At 38.3% G+C, this 16198-nt stretch overlaps 1 protein-coding gene across 2 annotated transcripts in view; it reads left to right on the forward strand.

The window, feature by feature from the left end:
* The window catches only part of LOC100812785 (guanine nucleotide exchange factor SPIKE 1), a 59202-nt gene extending 43334 nt beyond the window's left edge, over window positions 1-15868 (forward strand). Inside the window, exons 29-30 of one of the 2 annotated variants that reach the window (XM_003545658.5) lie at window positions 13695-14669; window positions 15206-15868. In XM_003545658.5, coding sequence (XP_003545706.1) covers window positions 13695-14669; window positions 15206-15460 — 1230 coding nt within the window. In that variant the 3' untranslated portion in view covers window positions 15461-15868. The remainder of the gene's footprint in view (window positions 1-13694; window positions 14670-15205) is intronic. The other variant, XM_006597927.4, reaches the window with a different exon arrangement.
* Window positions 15869-16198: the final 330 nt, after the last annotated feature.

Below are 16198 nucleotides of genomic sequence, written 5' to 3' on the forward strand. Positions count from 1 at the left end.
ATATAAGGGGCTTAACAACCTGAAGCAACAAAATTACAAATGAACCAAACTCGGAGTTACAACTCCTGAAGCATCTGCTAAAAGGAAACTACTCAAAAAAGTAGGTGGATGCGGAACCATCATAAAGTCCTCCCTCATACTACAAGCTTAGTTGGCTAATGCATCAGCACAACTATTTGCTTCTCTATAAATATGCCTAACATGAACCTGCCTAGAACTATTTATTATATTATGACGAATTGCTTGGGTTTGCCTTTTCTTGTTGGGTTAGCTTGGGTTTTTTCTTTTTGGAGGGCAGCACCATAGGTGCCTTGTATTATCTTTCATCCAGTACCCCTGGTACTGTTTAGTTTATTTTATAATATATATTTTCTGCCTTCCAAAAAAAAAATTATGACGAATTGCTGGAAGAAGGCTCCATCCAGAAGCACATCCATCTGCTGAGCCAGCTATATTTCTCACCACTGCATAAGAATCTACATGCAATTCCCCAGCTTACATGCCTCTTTGTTTAGCTATCAACAGCCCGACACAGACCACCATAATTCAGCTATTAATGGGGAAGCTCTACCAATCTAGTTAGCAAAATACCAGCAGTAAATCTACCATTTGCATCTCTTATAAGCCCTCCACAGCTTGCATTGTTTTCTGCATCCTGAACAGATCTGTCAGCTTGCATTGTTTCATGCACGTGTTTATTTATCAAGTCCAGATTGGGTGGCAGGCATCTGCCCAAATTGCTGTCCAAGTATCAGTAGGGAAATTCCCCACAAGAGTGACCAGATTTAGATGAATCCATTCCTGCAGGGTTGTGGTAAAGAAAGTGGCTCTAAAATTAGAATGAACCAAATGACACCAAACCTGGCTTGCTAAAGGGAGTTCCCTCATGACATGGAGGATGCTTTCCTCTATTTTTTTTTATCAGCAAAGCTAAATTAGTATATATATGTAAGTACCAGGGGTTTGGGTTACTAAGATTACAAATTTTTGTAGTTCAGCAGACATATGGTTTCCTAATACGAGCTTGAACAGTCAAATTAGCTAACCATTAAGTTGCTTCCATTGTAAGCTATAGGCTACCCAGGTCCTATGTATGCTTCCCTCCCCTGATTACAAAATCCTTCTCTTAGATTACTCGACCATTGATTAAAATGCATTACAAAACCTTTTTCCATATTCCTAAATCATGACCAACACAAGAAGATTGTATCATCCATCAGTTTGCTACCATTAAAGCTATCATTTGAGAAAACTATCCGATTCCTGTGCTGCCAAATAGTCCAGGTTAATGCTATCCACCAACACTTCCATCTGTGAGCCCTTAGTCCAGCATATCCCCCATGAGCATGTTGGAGGAAATGATGTCTCGGGTTTTGCGGGAAAGCACCTGAAATGTTTACCCAAGACAAAGATTTCCATCATATAGGGAGGGTTTTACTGCAGTTGAAGAATAGATGAGCTGCATCCTCCTCATTGTTTCTGCAAAATGGACAAAGTAGATCATTGATTTCTACATTCCTCCTTCGCAAGTTTAATTTTGTTGGAAATCTATCTCTAATTAATCTCCAAGCGAAGAAGGATGTTTTGGTTTGGATCTTTAAATTCCATAAGTCCTCAAAAACTCCATCCTGATTCTCGTCTATTGATTCCCCCATCAGCAGATTATATGCACTCCACACTGAATATTGACCACTTGGATCAGCTTTCCACATCCAGTTGTCTCGTCGATCTTGATGGATTGAATTGTTTTCTATATCCCCCAAGAATCTAGCAGCCATGTCAATTTCATTGTCAAACATAGATCTCCTCCATATATAGTTCCACTCCCAGCCTGCAGCTGTGTGACTTCCCATGTGCTGAATGAGCTGTTTTTGCTGGCAGGAAATGTGGTATAGCCTAGGGTATTTTAGAATTAGTGGATTGCCATCATCATTCCATTTATCCACCCAAAAACTGACCTTATCTCTGCACCCCGCCCTCCAGGCTATTCCCTTTTGAAAGAAATTAACCTCCTGCGATGACTGGAACCGTGACTTTAAGTCCTGCCACCACAAAGATTCATTGCTGCCTCTTCTTTTGTCATCCATACTCCTCCAACTGCCGTATCTTGAATCCAATACTCGAGCCCAAAGTTTGCCTTGGTGGTGAAATAGATTCCATCCCCTTTTTCCAAGCAAAGCTAAATTGAAGCTCTTGATGTCCCTGATTCCTAATCCCCCTTTTTCCTTTGGGAGGCACATTGTATCCCACTTGACCCACACAGTCTTCTTTTGCTCAAATCATCCTCCCCATAGGAATCGGCGTTGTATACTCACCAGCTTATCCACAACTCTGTTAGGAACCTTGAAAAATGAAAAGAAATAAATAGGAATGGATACTGACTTTATAAGAGTCACTCTACCCTCAAATGAAATGCGTCTTTGTTTCCATTTTGCTAGCTTTCTCTCACACTTCTTGATGATAGGATCCCACAACTCACAACGCCTTGGGTTTGCCCCTATTGGGATACCCAAGTATGTGAACGGTATGGACAACAATCTGTAGTTCAAGTATTTTGCAGCAACCTTCTTCCATTGTTCCGACTTCCCGATTGGCCCAAAACTGCTCTTTGTGAAATTAATTTTAAGCCCTGATACGAGTTCAAAGCTCCTCAGAATGACTTTGATTGCCTCAACATTTTCCATTGATGCCTCACCGAAAAATATTGTATCATCAACATATTGTAGAATGCTGATTTTCACATTGTTTCTTCCTACTAAGAATTCTTTGAATATGTTCTTCTCCACTGCTTCTCTCATCAATCCGTTTAGGCATTCAGCAACAATATTAAACAAGAGGGGTGCTAGTGGGTCCCAACCTTTGCAACATGGATATTAGAAAATCCCACGAAGCTGAATCATATGCCTTTTCGTAGTCGACTTGGAACACCAGACATGGCTTTTGGCACCTTATTGCTTCCTCAACTGCTTCATTTGTGATAAGCACGCTGTGCAGCAAGTGCCCTTATGAGGGCAGTCTGTCTTTCGTCTATAATTGCTGGCAGCACCACTTAGAAGTACACAGATTTGTGTTACATACATCTGTTATGCTTCAATTGCCAAATGAAAGCTCTAACTCTCTCTATAGCTTTAATGTTCCAAATTCTTTTCGAATCAGCATCTTCCACCAAGATGTGGAAATTCTGAATTCGACAGTAAGCACTAGAAACACTAAAATTTCCTAACCGATCACCAGGCCACAAACACATATCCTCTCCCGCATCTTGCCTAGGAGGAAGAATAGCTGTAATTTGGTGAATTCTGTCCATGGGAAACAACTGCTGAAGAAACTGTAAATCCCAATTTCCACCTGCATCAACTAGATCTTTTACTGTTATGTTGGTATTGAATGGAGTTCTGTGAAGATATTCCACCAACCTCAAATCCCGATCCTCCCATTTATCATGCCAAACATCAACTGAGTTGCCATTGCCAACTGTCCAAAACTCCCCATTAACAATGTTAGGCCAGATTTCCACCAGAGCTTTCCATAGGCTAGAATCTGCAGATGTGACAGCTAATGAATCTTGGCTGAAGCCATGTCTAGCATATTTCCCTCTGATAACATACACCACATGGTATAATGATTATGGGCCTGTTTGTTTAAAATTGAAAGTGTTTATGAAAAAGTGATTTTCTAAGAAGAAAATAATATTTGCTTCTTAAAAAAGCAGAAAATTGTTTTTTTAGATAGTTTAAACAAACACATCAGAAAATAGAAAGTTGCTTATTTTATTAAAAAAACACTTTTTTTAACAAAAAAGTTTAAACAAATGGATCCTATTTCTGATAGCCCATCCCAGTTTCATGAGACAAGCTTTGTTCATGACACTGAGATTCCTCATGGCCACTAGGTTTTGGGAGACACATAGTACCCCAATTAACAGCATGAGTTTTACTGGTTGTTCTGTTCTCCCTAGATAAAGGCCCTTTGTACTTTCTGTATCTCGTCTTCTTCTAGGTGTCTTCCTTAAGAGAGGAACCCCTAAATGTTGCCCCAAAGTCATTGCCTCTGAATATCCCCGACACTGCCACCAAGGATGTTTTGGTATGCAGACTGACATTTTTTGAGAAGTATATTTGAGTCTTCTCCTTGCTCACTTCTTGACTTGACATTTCACAAAAGAGGTTCATTGTGTCTTGAACACACTGCATCTGAGAGATTTTAGCTTGACTACAAAGGAGCAAGTCATCAGCAAACAGATGAGAAATAGGAGGACTATTCCTCCCCATACTATGATTATTTACATTATAAGATTTAATGTGACAATAAAACCTAAAACGCTGGTCCTTATTTATACTAAGAATCCTAATTAAATAATGAAACAAATACAAATAATATTAGAAGACATGTAAATTAAGAAATAATCCAAAGACATAATTTTTATGATACTCTAAGATATAATATTGATATTATAAAATATTTCAACAAAAGGAAATATCGATATCAAAATAGCTAAAGCTCTATGAATGTTTACATTGAAGGTTCTATTGTTAGACCCATTAACTAATCCAAATGATAACGAAACCAAACTAAATTTATAGCATAATTAAATTAAGGCAAAATTCTTGATAACCAATCTTAAATAAAAATAACAATTTTTTTAAATCCTAAATAAAATAACAGAAACATAACAAGCAACCTATATCACAAATTCGCTTCCACAAAATTCAGCCCTAAGGGAGCGTTTGTTTCAAGCTTTATGAATGGATTCTTGGGAATGTCATTCCAAATAATAGGAATGTTTCTCCACGTTTTTTCATAAAGAATGTATTTAGTTGAAATTCAATATATTGCTATTGGCTTTTTTCAAAATTCAAATAAGAGTTAAAATTGGGAGTCGGAAGAGAAGTTACTAGATTGGTTGAATGGTAACTTTCATATTCCCATGTTTAAGAAACACTCTCACTCCTCACTAAGAATAAGAGTATAGGAAGTTATGAGAAAGTTACTTTTAGACCTGTATAATTCTAGAGAGGTGAGAGAGCGAAACAGAGAGTGCGTGAGTGAGAGGTCTTGTCTCAACTACGCTGGGAAGGGGTACATTCAACATGACGCAACGAAAATGGTAGCACGATGGCGGAAGGGAAGGAGCAAAAACTGGAGTGATGCACCAGACATATAGTCATTCTACTTCACACAATTTCCAAAAGACATGGGGGGAAAGGACCTGTGGTTTGAGTTTAAGAAGTGGGGCGATGTCATGAAGGTATTTATCGCAAAGAACAGAAACATGAGTGGTTGAAGATACGGCTTTATGAGATTTAAAAGGGTCGAAAATGCCAGGGAATTAGAGAGACAAATGAAAGGAATGGAAACCAACAGAGTTAACAAGGATCATCAGCATAAGGAGGCAGCGGCCATAGAGAAGTTGGTTGAGAGAGAGACAAAGGTAAAGGAAAGGGATAGCAAAGCATACGACATTGGCTAGAGGATTACAAAAGTAGAATCCCTCACGAGTGACAACATTTGGATCATATGTGAAAGTGGTTGCAACAGGTAGCAAAAATATGGCGAAATGATGGACATCGAAGTATGTCCAAGCATTGAACATGACATCTTGCTTGCCAATCCAGCTAACAATATCAATAGAAAAGAAGACATGGCTAAGCAAAGCCTAGATAGATAGGTAGACTGAGGAACCTAATGGCATAAGATAGACTAGAAGAACTTATGTGGGACGATGGCGAAAATATTAAATTGAAGTACCTTGGTGGCGACATGGTTCTCACAGGGCTCAGTGATACAAGAGCAGGAGATTTATGTAGAGAAGGAGTTGAAAGCGGGCTATCCATGTTCCTTACCATGGGGAAATAGAGCCCAAATCTAAGGCCTGGATTCAGGATGGTTTGGATTATGTGTTGGGGGATTCTGTTACACGCATGGGATGTGGAAAACATCACAAAGATCGCAAAGGGGAAATGGTGAGTTACGTAGAAGATCTCCAAAGGTTGGATAGGGCACGAGTTTTAATCAAAACATCATGGCCTCCTACAATCAACCACACTATAACCGCGTCCATTAATGGGGTAGATTATGTGGTTATGATTGTAGAAGAGTTGTGTTACAACTATCTTAGATGCAATTGTAACATAGGGAGCTATGTAGAGTCCTTTGAAGAAATATCCTCAGACGGGAGTGAGGTAGGGCTGGACCTAATGTTGGAGGAAGCACAGGTTCTGGTTGGAGAAGTTTGTAATTAGTTGGGGGGGGGGGGGGGGGAGTATGCCCTAAGACTACATGAAGGGAACAAAGATTAGTTTGGTGATGCTCAGCAGAAATTGAAAAAAGCGGAATTGGATCTTAACAAGCTTGAGAAAGGAGATAATGAACAGCTGAATGACGAAGAGGAAAAATTGAGAAAGCAATTACAGGAGGAGCTTTGGGTGGCAGCAATCTCAATCGAATCCATTGCGAGACAATAGGCAAGATCTAGATGGATTAAGGAAGGGGACTGTAAGTCTAGGTATTTCCACCTGATGGTAAATTGGAAATGATGTTATAACATGCTTAGAGGAGTGCATGTTGGTGGGTGCTGGATAGAAGAGCCGAGCAGAGTCAAAGAGGAAATCAAATTATTTTTCAAGAGGAGATTTGAGGAAGTGAAGTGGGAGAGAGACCTAGGTTGGATGGGGTCAAATTCAAGTCTATTTATTGGCCAGCAACTTAATGATCTTTCGGTGGCTCGTTTTGAAGAGGATGAAGTGAGGGCTGCAATGTGGGATTGTAGTGGTGCGTAGAGCCAGGTGGACTAAATTTAAAATATCAAAGAATTTTGGGATATTCTCAAAACAGACTTGCTTCGCATTCTGGATGAATTGCATGACAATGGAGTCTTCTCGAAAGGAAGCAATGCATCCTTCCTGACCCTGATTCCTAAGGTCCATGACCCTCAAGGCCTCAATGAATACATACCTATCTCATTAATAGGCTGTATTTACAAAATTGTGGCAAAGCTGTTATCTAGGAGATTTAAGAAGTGCTGCCATCTATAATAGATGAACGCCAAACTGCTTTCATGGAGGTTAAACATATGCTGCACAACATGGTTATAGCCAATGAAGTCGTGGAAGAAGCAAAAAGGTGTAATAAAAGCTTCTTAGTGTTCAAAGTGGATTACGAAAAGGCGTATGACTTAGTGTGTTGGGGTTCTCTTTTGTATATGATGACTCGGATAGGGTTTTGTACCAAATGGGTTTGATAGATTGAGGGATGCTTGAAATCTGCCTCAATATCTATATTGGTTAATAAGAGCCCCATAGATGAGTTCATCCCTCAGAGAGAACATAGGCAAGGGAACCCACTAGCTTCATTCCTGTTCAATATTGTAGTTGAGGGTCTAACTGGATTGATGAGAGAAGCTCAGGAGAAGAATCTGTTTCAAGGCTTTATGGTAGGAAGAAATAATGTGGACATCAATCTATTACAGTATGCTGATGATATGGTTTTCTTTGGAAAAACAATATTGGTGAATGTAAAAGCAATCTAGGTGATGTGGAGGAGCTTTGAGTTGGTGTCGGGTTTGAAGATAAACTTTGCCAAAAACAAATTTGGGGCGATCGGAAAGTCTCATCAATGGATGCAAAATGCTGCCAATTATTTAAATTGCAGATTGTTGATTGTAACCTTTTCGTATTTGGGTATCCCTATTGGGACAAACCCAAGGCGTAGTGGGACACGAGATACAATAGTCCAAAGATGTGAGAGAAAACTATCAAAATGAAAACAAAGTGATGTGAACCTGAGTAGGAGCGGATCGTTGATATAGGCTACGGAGGTTTGGATGACGCCACTTCTGGTGAAGGAAGATAAGTCAGGGTAGACGCCTCAAGGATTACCTTGATAAGTCTGATAATTGGTTCAACAAGGAACCCAGAGAGAAACTCTCACCCAATTTTATGAAAATGCCAAAAGTTTCTTTTTTATTCAAAACAAAAACCCATACTTATAGTGTAGCTGAACAAAAAGATAAAAATAGACATAGGCCTTTTAAACAGTTTGGGCCAAAATTACAATAAAAATAAATTATAACTAAAATCTTATTTAACTTGGGCCTTCAAATTAGTTTGGGCCTTCAGCAACAATTAATAGTCTTGATAGTGTCTCTGCCTCTGGGCCTTCATCCTTCTCCACTTGGGCCTTCATCCTTCTCCACTCGGGGGCTTTGTCCTTCTCCACTTAGGCCTTTGTCCTTCTCCACTTGGGCCTTTAGCCTGTATTTGGCCAGTTTCATGATTCTCATCATTCCCTCCTTCTTGGAAAACATTTGTCCTCAAATGTCCAGGATCATCACCGGGTTCAAGTACCACTTCCTTCCTTTTCTTGTTGGCTTGCTTGGCATAGTTTTCATTCTTTTTTGCAATTTGCACCTTCACTTGGTCATACAATCTTTTCACATACTCAACTTTGGCATGTGCATCCTTACGTTGAGTCTCTTGGGGATTGCTTTTGTAAGTTGGTCTGTTAGGCAATGAAGCTCCGGGGAGGAGATCAACTTGATGTTCTATGCCTCTTGAAGGTGGTAGTCCATGAGGAATCTCCTTAGGAAAGACATTTTTAAATTCCTGCAATAATGGTTGAACACTAGGAGAAATAGAAATAGTAAACTCATTAGAATTATCAGTAGAAATTTTACTGTCTTTGCAATACTGTAGATTGAGTGGTTCATGAGCAGGTAACACTTTCCTCACTTCACTCGCCTCTGCAAAATAATTAAATTTTCTCTCATGTGTATCAATCTCTCTCTTATGTGTATCACTCTTTTCCTCGGGTGTATCACTCTTCTTTTTCATATTCCTTTGTGGTGCCTCACTATTTTCTTTCTCTTGTTCTCTCTTTTCTCTCATTCTGATTTGGTCATCACACACTTTTCTAGGGGATAGAGGTTTAAGAGTAAACGAGGAAGATTTGGCTATTCGTCTGTAGGGCTCTTCTTTGTTACGGTTTAACAAACGTTGCATTTGTGTAGTCCACGCGTCCAGAAATAAGCGCTGAGATTCGTCCAATTGATGATATACACCACCATTGTCACCAGCTCTTGCCATGATTAAGGAACAAAGAATTTTGCAGTAAATTAAAAAAAATAAAATTCAGGACCTCACCACACTCTACTCACGTGTTTCTCTCTTTGATGGTAGTTCACTCGTGTTTGATGCTCTCAATATAGGCTTTTGTGTGATGTTTTCACTCTTGCCTTTTACCACTCACTCCCTCTTAAGTTCCTGGATGGATCGAATTAGACACACAAGGTAATATAAAATAAAATAAAAGACAATATAATTATCAGAGTAACAGATTTGATTTGGGATAACAACTTGGACTTGATTTGGATAGCAGATTGGATTTGATTTGGATAACAGATTATATTTGGATAACAAATCTGATTTGGATAAAAAAATTTGATTTGATTTGATTTGGATAATAGATCAGATTTGGATAACAAATTAGATTTAATTTGGATAACAGATATGATAACAAATAAGATAACAGATAGGATAACAGATAAGATAACACAGATATGACAAGTAAACTTCAAATGCTCGTAACTTTTGCTACGATTGTCCGTTTGAGGCCCACTATATATCAAAACGCTCAGAATTCAGAGGAGAATCTAGATAAGGGGATTTGGTACACGATTTTCTGCCAAAAAAAAGCCTCTAACTGCCTCAATTTCGTGTTGAAAGATCAAACACCCACTTTCTCTTTTTTCTCTTTCTTCTTTTCTTCTCTTTTTTTTTTCTTCAAAATTTCTGCAACTTTTTTTTTACTTGAAACAGAACCCAAACAATTTTTTTTTACGACACAAAGTCTGAAAGACACTAGAAACAAGAACAACAACAAGAACACAAACGTGACAAGAACAAGAACGAAACAAAGACACAAACAAGAACGCAACAAGACGCAAACAAGAAAAACAAATAACAGAACAAGGACAAAACACGAACCAGGACAAATTACAAAGAAAAATAATAGGATAAGATAGAACCTGTATCAAGAGCCAAAGCTCTGATACCAGATGATGTGAACCTGACTAGGAACGGATCACTTGATACAGGCTACGAAGATTTGGATGACGCCACTTCCAGTGAAGGAAGATAAGTCAGGGTAGACGCCACTTCCAGTGAAGGAAGATAAGTCAGGGTAGACGCCACTTCCAGTGAAGGAGGATAAGTCTAGGTAGACGCCACAAGGATTACCTTGATAAGTCTGATAATTGGTTCAACAAGGAACCCAGAGAGAAACTCTCACCAAATTTTATCAAAATGCCAAAAGTCTTTTTTTTTTATTCAAAACAAAAACCCATACTTATAGTGTAGCTGAACAAAAAGATAAAAATAGACATTTTTTTGACACAAAGTGTGAAAGACACAAGAAACAAGAACAAGAACGTGACAAGAACAAGAACAAGAACGAAACAAGATGTAAACAAGAACACAAATAACAGAACACAAGACGCAAACAAGAACGAAACAAGATGTAAACAAAACGCAAATAACAGAACACAAGACGCAAACAAGAACCAAACAAGACGTAAACAAAAACGCAAATAACAGAACAAGGACAAAACACGAACTTGGACAAATTACAAAGAAAAATAATAGGATAGGATAGAAACTGTATCAAGAGCCGAAGCTCTGATACCAGATGATGTGAACCTGAGTAGGAGCGGATCGTTGATACAGGCTACGGAGGTTTGGATGACGCCACTTCCGGTGAAGGAAGATAAGTCAGGGTAGACGCCACAAGGATTACCTTGATAAGTCTGATAATTGGTTCAACAAGGAACCCAGAGAGAAACTCTCACCCAATTTTATGAAAATGCCAAAAGTTTCTTTTTTATTCAAAACAAAAACCCATACTTATAGTGTAGCTGAACAAAAAGATAAAAATAGACATAGGCCTTTTAAACAGTTTGGGCCAAAATTACAATAAAAATAAATTATAACTAAAATCTTATTTAACTTGGGCCTTCAAATTAGTTTGGGCCTTCAGCAACAATTAATAGTCTTGATAGTGTCTCTGCCTCTGGGCCTTCATCCTTCTCCACTTGGGCCTTCATCCTTCTCCACTCGGGGGCTTTGTCCTTCTCCACTTGGGCCTTTAGCCTGTATTTGGCCAGTTTCATGATTCTCATCACAAAGATATCTCTCTTTCGGGGGATAGGTGACCTTTGATAAAGTCAGTCCTCAATTCAATTCTTAGGATTTCGAAGAAGATTGTGGATAGACTGGTGAGGCTGCAGCGTTGGTTTTTGTGTTTTTAGGGGGGGGGGGATTCAGACCAGCAGAAGATTGCCTGGGTGGATTGGGAGGCAATCTGTCTCCCATGGGATTTGGTGAAATTCAACTATGTTCTACTTGCAAAATGACGGTGGAACCTCTTCCATCACCAAGAAGAATTGTGGGCTAAAGTCTTAGATTCCAGATATGGAAGTTGGAGGAGTTTGGATGAACCAAGAAGGAATATTAGAGAGTCTATCTGGTGGTGGGATTTAAGCATTGTTCGCAATATGTTTGAGGAGGGGGGTTGGTTCAAAATTGGGACAAAGGTGAAGTTTTGGGAAGATGGGGTTTCGTTGCTGGAGAAATATTCGCCAATGTACATCATTTCTCAACAGCAACAATATATCCAGCAGCTAGGGGTGGCATCAAATGGAGGATGGGAATGACAGTTCCATTGGAGATTATTTATGGAGGGGGAGATAGACATAGCTGCAAAATTTATGGAGGGCGTGGCAGTGCAAGTTCAACAAGATAGTTGGAGTTGGGAGGCGGATCCAAGCGGGAGTTACACAGTGGGGAGCACCTTCAAACTGCTCAGTAGACATGTGACAGATGAAAATAAGGATGGAGTGTTTATTGATCTATGGAAGCTAAAAGTCCCAAGTAAAGCATCACACTTTGCTTGCAGGTTGATTTGGGATAAATTGCCAACAAAGGTTAACTTGAGGAGGAGGAACGTGGAACTGAATGACATTTGCTACCCATTTTGCAGAATTTGCGATGAGGATGCGTCCCACCTTTTCTTCAGCTGTGCTAAAACCATGCCACTATGGTGGGAATGACTATCTTTGCTAAACATAGTGGGTGTCTCCCCGGAAATGCCTAGAGAACACTTCCTTCAACATTCCTATTGCTATCTCAACAGTATCAGACTTCAGTGATGGCAAATTTGGTGGATTTCTTTGACTTGGTGCATATGGTATCATAGTAACAAGATTATCTTCTCAAACGAAAGCTGATGGATGACATGATATTTTTCTGTTGGACATTGCTTAAAAATATGGAAAAAGGATTTGGCATTCCTCTTCATTCATGGCCTAGCAATGTCAGGGTTGGGTTTTGTATTCGGGGGGGATTGGTCTAGTTTCTTTGTGGTTGGGAATCTAGTTACATTCAGATCTATGGCTGTCTAATTCTTGCACTACAGATTGTATTAGGACACCATAGCTCAGCACATAGTCAATCAAGGATGTAAATACAACAGTACCACTTGTACTGATTTTACTACTATTATATATATTCTTATTTTTCTGATAAAAAAAATGAGAAAGTTACTTTTCTGGGAATAATGCCCAGGAATATTTCTTTCAAACTTGTATCAAACATGGGAATATCTCATTTCCATGTTCACTTTATCGGGAATAATTTTACAAATCTTTAAACTAACAACTTACGGGGGTGTTTGGTAGGGGTGAAAGTTAGTTTCTTAGGAATTGTAGATTGAGAATCTTTGTTTTCCATGTTTGGTATCTGTTTTAAAAAATAAAATTTCCGGGAAAGGTTTCCCGATATTTGTTTTTCGTAGGTTTTCCACAAAGTTTCCCATGGGAGGAGGTTAGAATCTTACTTTTCCAAGTTAAAATTTTCTTTTACTGCAGTAAAAACTATCATGTTACCCTTATCAAATTATTTAATGAGGTAAACAATTTGATAAAAATATCATGTAACTCTTTGATTTTCAAGAAACTTATATAAATATTCCCAACAATATATATGGCCAATCAAATAAATTTTATTCGTATCCAGGAATCATGATTTCCGGGCATGAAAAAGCCTTTTTCCTACCAAATGCCCCCTAAGTGATTCACTTTGGGATCTTAAGTGTTTGCTTGAACAGTGGTTCTTATTAAGGTTTGCTTAACACAAAAGATCTAGTGCATATTTAGAACTCTGATGGAAACTTAGTTCAGGGCTGTTATTCAGTTATGTGTAGAACATAACTGCTTTAAAAAACAATTCTATGTTAGAAACTTTAGGATTGTGCACAAAATATCTGGTTGTAGTTAGTTTTATATTAGAAACTGCTGGATGGAAGTTATAAAATTGGAAACACTGGAATCACACATAATACAGCGATACACTTGCTGTCTCAGACAAATCTCCCATCACACAGCAATAAACTTGCTGTCCCAGAGACAAAAGTCTCCTGTCCACATATTACTGCCAAATTACACTGCCTTCTATCAGATATACTCCTAATACACTATTAATATTTTCATGTTTTCACTAATAGCCATCCTTTCCATTTTAGACATGGTTTGTCTTTTCTATTTTATTCCATGGGAGGAGGGGGAAGGCAGAGCTGAAAAGTTCCTCTGATTTTTTTGGCAATATTTCTTTTCTGAGCTTACACCATTATTAAATTTGATGCAGGCCCTTGTTGCCAGAAACGATGGTGTTTGGAGCAAAGACCACGTTTCTGCTTTACGGAAGATTTGTCCTATGGTTAGCAATGAGATTACGTCTGAAGCATCTGCTGCGGAGGTTGAGGGATATGGTGCTTCAAAACTGACTGTTGACTCGGCTGTGAAATACTTGCAGCTTGCTAATAAGCTCTTCTCGCAAGCTGAGCTTTTTCATTTCTGTGCAAGCATTCTGGAACTTGTAATCCCAGTTTACAAAAGCAGGAGGGCTTATGGACAGTTGGCTAAATGTCACACATTACTTACTAATATCTATGAATCAATTCTTGAACAGGAATCTAGTCCAATTCCTTTCACAAATGCAACGTACTACAGGGTTGGATTTTATGGTGTTAGATTTGGGAAACTTGATAAAAAGGAGTATGTATATCGTGAGCCTCGTGATGTACGTCTAGGTGACATAATGGAAAAACTTAGTCACACATACGAGTCTAGAATGGATGGTAATCACACTTTGCATATTATTCCAGATTCTAGACAAGTGAAGGCAGAGGAGTTGCAGCCTGGTGTCTGTTACCTTCAGATTACTGCCGTTGATCCAGTAATGGAAGATGAGGATTTAGGAAGTAGGAGAGAAAGAATTTTCTCTCTCTCTACTGGAAGCGTCCGAGCCCGCGTATTTGACCGATTCTTGTTTGACACCCCATTTACCAAAAATGGCAAGACTCAAGGTGGATTGGAAGATCAATGGAAGAGACGCACTGTTCTTCGGACTGAGGGTTCTTTTCCTGCATTAGTAAATAGGTTATTGGTAATCAAATCCGAGTCCCTTGAGTTCTCTCCTGTAGAAAATGCAATCGGAATGATTGAAACACGAACCGCTGCCTTAAGAAATGAGCTTGAAGAGCCTCGAAGTTCAGAGGGGGATCAACTTCCAAGACTCCAGAGTCTACAAAGAATCCTACAAGGCAGTGTTGCAGTACAAGTATGTTTTACTGTTGGTTCTTATTACATTATGCATTTTTTAATTGTGGTTACAAGTTGTGTTCTGAAAACTAGACCAGGTCTGCCCGTCTGACTGGAAAACTGGTGAATCGGTTCAGTGTCCTTTCAATAAAGTACTGAACCGGTCTTGACAAAAACTGGTCAAATAATCAGAGAACCAGTCAAAACCTGGCAAAACCTTGGTTCTTCACGAGCCAATGAAAATTTCTTTATTTTTTTTAAAAAAAAAATGAAAGATCAACCTAAAGTATTTGTCATTTTGTTTTTTGGTTCTAGATGTAAACTTGTTACTGTTAATGAATATTTTTGTGTATTTTTGAAACTTTATTTATTTTTTAGTTATGATATTATTATTATTATTACTTGTTTGGCCAGGGTTCTGAACCCATACCATATCTGGTTCAATGACCTAACCGGTTTTAAAAACATTGGTTGATAATTCTATTTTTGGCCTCCCAGATTTGAATATTTTACTTTTGGTCTTTCAATTCTGTCAGCACACTTCTCTTTGTGCAGGTGAATAGTGGAGTCTTGAGTGTCTGCACTGCCTTCTTGTCCGGGGAGCCTGCGACCAGGTTACGATCACAGGAACTGCAGCAACTTATAGCTGCCCTTCTTGAGTTCATGGCTGTTTGTAAACGTGCCATCCGTGTACATTTCAGATTGATTGGTGAGGAAGATCAGGATTTCCACACACAACTTGTAAATGGTTTCCAGTCACTGACAGCAGAGTTATCACATTACATTCCTGCCATTCTCTCAGAGCTATGACAAGTGTTTGCCTCTTAATATTTTGCTTCGATTTGTTCATATTGTAGTCTCCTCATTCCCTTTCACCCTCTTTCTATCGCTTGCAAAGATGTGTAATTGAATTTGCATCATGGTTCGTATACTTAGAATTATGCGAACCAGGTGATTCAGGAAAAACACGAATCGTCCTGTTTGTGTATCATGATGTTTCTAGTTTCCCCACTTTCCCCTTTTTAGTTTGTGGTGCGGGGAATGTCATTTGTGTAATATTTTAATTGTTTAAGTTGTTTAGCCATACAGCTATTGTGAATGATTACTATGTAGTATACCTTAGAATTCTGCATTTTAGGGCGTTTGTGTAGTGGAGTGGATTAAGTGTAACTGACAGTTAAATAAATACATGAAAAACTATTAGTAATTCTTGGTAAATGATTGTAAGTATAAACCTAAATATATTTACAATTGATAAATATTTCATGCATTTAACAAGTCAGGGAAATCTTATGCAATTGAGCAGAAAAAATTTAGATATTGTTTTTAATTCATGAAATTTTATAAATCATAGTAATGAAGATAATTAAAATTTTATCTTTATCTTTGCGAGATAAATCTTATGCAATTGAGCATGAAAATTTTAGAGGATTTTTTGTTATTTATAATTCATAAAATTATATAAATAGTAATTTAAGTTAATCAGAATAATTAATCTTACAATTTGTTAATAAGTGCGATGAGTTTTCAAAATATACTAATTGAACT

Source organism: Glycine max, chromosome 15 (genome assembly GCF_000004515.6).
Source record: "Glycine max cultivar Williams 82 chromosome 15, Glycine_max_v4.0, whole genome shotgun sequence".
Taxonomy (NCBI): Eukaryota; Viridiplantae; Streptophyta; class Magnoliopsida; order Fabales; family Fabaceae; genus Glycine; species Glycine max.